General features: G+C 46.9%; 1 protein-coding gene across 3 annotated transcripts in view; it reads right to left on the bottom strand.

Moving 5' to 3' along the window:
- Positions 1–5,000, bottom strand: part of LOC122245827 (calcium/calmodulin-dependent protein kinase kinase 1) — a gene marked incomplete in the record, with an annotated part of 160,588 nt that overhangs the window by 7,692 nt on the left and 147,896 nt on the right. For 2 of the 3 annotated variants that reach the window (XM_086556479.1, XM_086556481.1), the window contains 4 exon segments: positions 563–762; positions 1,592–1,702; positions 1,910–2,074; positions 2,957–3,058. In XM_086556479.1, the coding sequence (XP_086412605.1) occupies positions 563–762; positions 1,592–1,702; positions 1,910–2,074; positions 2,957–3,058 (578 nt within the window). 3 annotated transcript variants of the gene reach the window in all.

Genomic DNA, 5,000 nt, shown 5'->3' with positions numbered 1-5,000 from the left:
TAAATTTGGCTAGTTGTAAATTAATAAAATATTAATCAAATGTGTTATAAAAGTTGCAAAATGATTCATATTTTTTAAAGCAAAATGTCAAAATGTATCATATATATGAGTTTGTATGTGTGTGTGTGTGTGTGTGTGTGTGTGTGTGTGTGTGTGTGTGTGTGTGTGTGTGTGTGACATATATATATATATATATATATATATATATATATATATATATATATATATATATATATATAAATGGTTTCAGTGCATACTGAATCAAGATCACTTATCTAATCCAGACAAGTGGGTCGTGTAGCGCAGTTCTTTTCATAAACTAAGATTGCCGCTAGCGTTTTTTGTGTGTGATTAACAGAATCTCTCTCTCTCTCTCTCTCTCTCTCTCTCTCTCTCTCTCTCTCTCTCTCTAGTCTCTCCCTCATCCTGGCATATTCCTTCCCTCTCCCTTTTTTCTCCCTCTCCCTCTCCCTCCCCCCCCCTCCCTCTCCCTCATCCTTCACGCCCCTACCCCCCCTCCCTCCCTTTCACCCAAACCCTTCACCCTCAACCTTATCCTCACCTTCCCGGAGTACTTGTGTCTCGACGTGGAGAGAGCCTCGGGCGCCATGAAGGCTGGAGTACCCGCCGTGTTCGTGAGGAAGGCGTCTTGACCGTCGAACTCGTTGCAGACTCCGAAGTCCGCGATCTGGATGTGTCCGTTGTCGCCCAGCAGCAGGTTCGACGGCTTGATGTCTCGGTGGATTATCTTCTGGTAGTGTACTAGGGGGAGAGGGGGGAAGGAGAGGGGATGGGATGAGGGGGTGAGTTAGAGAGGCTGCATTTCTGTGTGTGTTTGTGTTTGTGTGTGTTTGTGTTTGTGTTTGTGTTTGTGTGTGTTTGTGTGTGTGTGTGTTGTGTGTGTGTGTTTGTGTGTGTGTGTGTGTGTGTGTGTGTGTGTGTGTGTGTGTGTGTGTGTGTGTGTGTGTGTGTGTGTGTGTGTGTGTGTGTGTGTGTGTGTGTGTGTGTGTGTGTGTGTGTGTGTGTGTGTGTGTGTGTGTGTGTGTGTGTGTGTGTGTGTGTGTGTGTGTATGTTGGGTATGGGAGAGCTGGAGGGGTTACGTGTCTCTATATGAGCGTGGCTTATGAAAGAGTCTATATATAAAGGTGCGTGTGAAAGAGCTGGAGAGACCGTACATTTGTGTATGAAAGTTGCGTATGTAAGAGTTTGAAAGTCTACCTGAGTTAGAGATTCTACAGATCTACGTATGAGAGATGCATATGTAAAAGTACAATAGACTTAACATTTACATATATGTGTTGATTATACCTTTGGTCAAGAGTCAATTGAAGCTTGTGAAAGTTACGGGTGAAGTAACTGGAGTCTACATATCCGTACTTCAATATTATGTGTGGGGTATGAGTATAAATTCTCATAAATGTTATTATTGTGTTTAGAACATCCAATATTTATTTATGTATGATACCTAAAATTATGTAAACACTTCATGGCAATTTCTACAAATATAACAATAGCACTGAACTCCTAACAGAACGCTACATCTATGAACACTTTATGACATGTGAAAGAACCAACACATCGTCCACCTACAGTATTCTATGCCGAGAACGACGTCCCTGAAGTAGCCCCAGGCTTGGTCCTCCGTGAGGGGCGTGTCCGTCGGCACCTCCATCACCTCGCCCTTCTCCAGGAGTTCAAACGCTGACAGGTAGAGATCGTATTAAAATCACATCAACATCTCCCTAGAGCTGCCTTGCCCTTCAGATATAAACCCCAATCATGACACTCCTCCTTGCCTTGCCCCGCATTTCCCTCACAAAGACAAACCTCCCGTGGCAAGGTCCAAGGAACAAGGTCCAAGGGCCAAGGTCCCACACACACGGGGGGAGGGGGGGGGGGGAGACTCACCCATGTAGAAATTATCCTCATCCGGGTCGTCCAGGACTTCGACCAGCTTGACGACGTTGGGGTGGATGAGCTTCTTGAGGATGGCGATCTCGCGGTGCACTCTGTCCAGGGGGTTCTCGATCGGCCGCCCTCCCGACGCGCGCGGGGGCGGTAACCGGCCCTTCACTGCGGATACCGGGGGGAGGGGGGGGGTCACTTGGTTTCGTAGATTAGGGTGCGGTGATATTAGTGAGGTATTGCCTAATGGGACTTTTCATTATTATGATGGATTCCATATAATAAAATTATATACACTATGATTGAAACATGTTGGGCAAATGGTTAGAAACAAAACTAGTGTCGTAGAAGCTTTTTAGGTATTGTTGTACTTTACGTAGTCAACAACATAACAAAATCATTGCACCTACAAAGCCGGCTAAATCATTCATCCAGCCAATGTGAATTAAATTATTCATATAACAAAAACACTACTTTATGACGTGGTTTTCGAGAAATCACGTTTATAATTTTACTCGACGTAAGTTCTAACGTTATGCATTAAAGTATGTGTTCGTCTGAACAAGTTGCTCTCTAATTTCAAGTTCGGATTTGATCACATCCTTGCCTACACGTGTAATTACTTGACCACTTACTGTATATGTGCACTTTGAACACACAAAATACCTACACTCATAAGGAGCACACGTATGCATCTAAGCATTGATAAACGTGGTGGAACACAGCATACTCTAAGACTAGACACGAACACAGAGTGAGGTGTTGACGTTCCTATCTACCACCGGGGTTGCAACGGTGCACACGCGGGCGCTCCTACTACACTGCTTGGTCTGCCGTGCACGCCGCCCACTGTGAGGCTCGCTTTCTTCACACTGGGGTGGGCGGACACACACTGTGTGGGCGGTGTTCGTTGCAATATTGGCTAGTAGTAGTAATAATTGTAGCAGTAGTAGGTAGTAGTAGTAGTAGTAGTAGTGGAGTGGGCGGCAGCCAGGTGGGTGGGAGCGGTGAATGATGGTGGCGTGGGTGGTGGTGTGCGGGCGGACTTACCTCTGAGAGTGGGCGGCGAATAGCTGGCGAGGCGGTGGCACGGGCTGAGGGAGCGGGCGTGCGGGGATCTCTCTGTCTCGCCGCCTATGGTCCAAGCTCGGCCTGCTCCGCCATGCACACCCGAACACCAACACGAACACCAACACAAAAATGACAAAAAAATAAAACAGTAAAATCAGGCAAAAATAAAACGTTCCAAAAAAAAAGAAAGAGAGAGAGAGAGAGGTGAGGTTAACACAACATGCTGGAAAAGGGGAGGGTGTGGGGGTGTGGCGGGTGGGGGTAGTGATATAGCTAACTGTCTTTCATAATCCGGAGTGGGGGATAGGCCTTCGGGGGACGGAGGAGGGGGAGGGGAGGGGAGGGGAGGGGGCGTGAGAGCAAGACAAAACAAGCGTGAACAACCGGCCAAGAGTGAGGGTCTGGTGTTCAAACGTTCAAATATGAAGAGTGTTAAGACAAGAAGTATAACTAGGTAAGTGTGAGAGCGGAGTTAAAAATGAACTTGCAGAAGCTGTCCTGTGAGAGCAAGGGCCAGCATCAGCATCTTCGCCATGCAGCTCATGGAGGCACAGACATACATATATACTTACATAAATACATACATTAGCTTACACACACACACACACACACACACACACACACACACACACACACACACACACACACACACACACACACACACACACACACACACACACACACACACACACACACACACACACACACACACACGCGCACACACGCACACGCACACTCACACCCCATGCATACTAGCACATCCTGCCAACCCCATTGTGTATACATTACGAGTGACCCAACAGGGCGGGGCCATTTTATGTGGCACCGAAGTTCTATGGATACTTCCTTTTTTCCAGAAGCTTCTAGAGCCGAGGTTCTTCTTAACCTTCTGGGCTGGATGAGATAAGTAAGATTTTTCCCATCCTTTTTGGAATTGTCTTCACGAGTATTGCTTTGTCTTTGAGTACTGTTCATACGGAATTCTTCACTCAATTAAAAGTGAGAAAATGGAAAATAAATCAGTATTCTTGTATGAAAGCAATAAGTATTTTGAATGATTTAGTTTGGATTTTATATAATTTGGTTAAGGATGTGAACGGGGGGAGGGGGAAGCAGGGACCATCACCTAGAGGGGGGGGGGGTGGCGATGGAAAAGATTATAAGAACAACTTTTCTAGCGCCTTTCTTCTCTAGAACCATTGCGTAAGAGAATGCGTGGTTCTATTTCAGCCTTGCTTAAAAAAAAATAAAATAAAAATAAAAAAAAAGTCAGTTAACTATCGCTCCTAATTTCTAGAACCGTCTACACACGTTGCAATTTTTCTTTGCCGTTCTTTGGACTATTTATTTCCCACGTTTTCGTCGAAATAAGGTCGATGGCGCTGACAGTCCGTGGCGGCTGTTGGTGTTGAAACCGTTTCATCTCATTTTTAATATCGTCGCTGTTCTCATTTCCATGATTGAAACAAGCGCTGGCTGCAACATTTGTGCCTCGGAACATATTGCAACGAGGGCCAACGGACGCAATAAGTCTCTATTTTGCAGAATTAATACAATCCTGTGAGCGGCGGCGGCTTGGAGCACGGCAATCGCTCGCCTCATGGAAGCGACCGGGGTGACTGCAGGTCGCATCCTCTTCCCCTCAAGCCTTTCCCCTCTTGCTTCTCTTTGCTCCCCTCCTATCTCCCCTTTTGCTTCTCTTCGCTCCCCTCCTATCTCCCCTTTTGCTTCTCTTCGCTCCCCTCCTATCTCCCCTCTTGCTTCTCTTCGCTCCCCTCCTATCTCCCCTTTTGCTTCTCTTCGCTCCCCTCCTATCTCCCCTTTTGCTTCTCTTTCCCCTCTAGTCTCTCCTCCTATCTATCCTTTCATCCCTCTCACCGATCCAACCTCCCTCCCTCCCTCTACCCTCTACCCTCCCTCTACTTCTCCCTCCCTCTCCCCTCTCCCTCTCCCTCAACCCTCTTCCCTCTTCCCTCTCCCCTCTACCCTCTCCCTCCCTCCCTCTACCCTCTCCCTCTCCCTC

Source organism: Penaeus japonicus, unplaced genomic scaffold (genome assembly GCF_977035675.1).
Source record: "Penaeus japonicus unplaced genomic scaffold, GWHDUDI00000001_assembly GWHDUDI00000032, whole genome shotgun sequence".
In the NCBI taxonomy this organism is placed as follows: domain Eukaryota; kingdom Metazoa; phylum Arthropoda; class Malacostraca; order Decapoda; family Penaeidae; genus Penaeus; species Penaeus japonicus.
The sequence above is the reverse complement of the archived record's forward strand: the minus strand, read 5'-3'. Positions and strand labels throughout refer to the sequence as shown.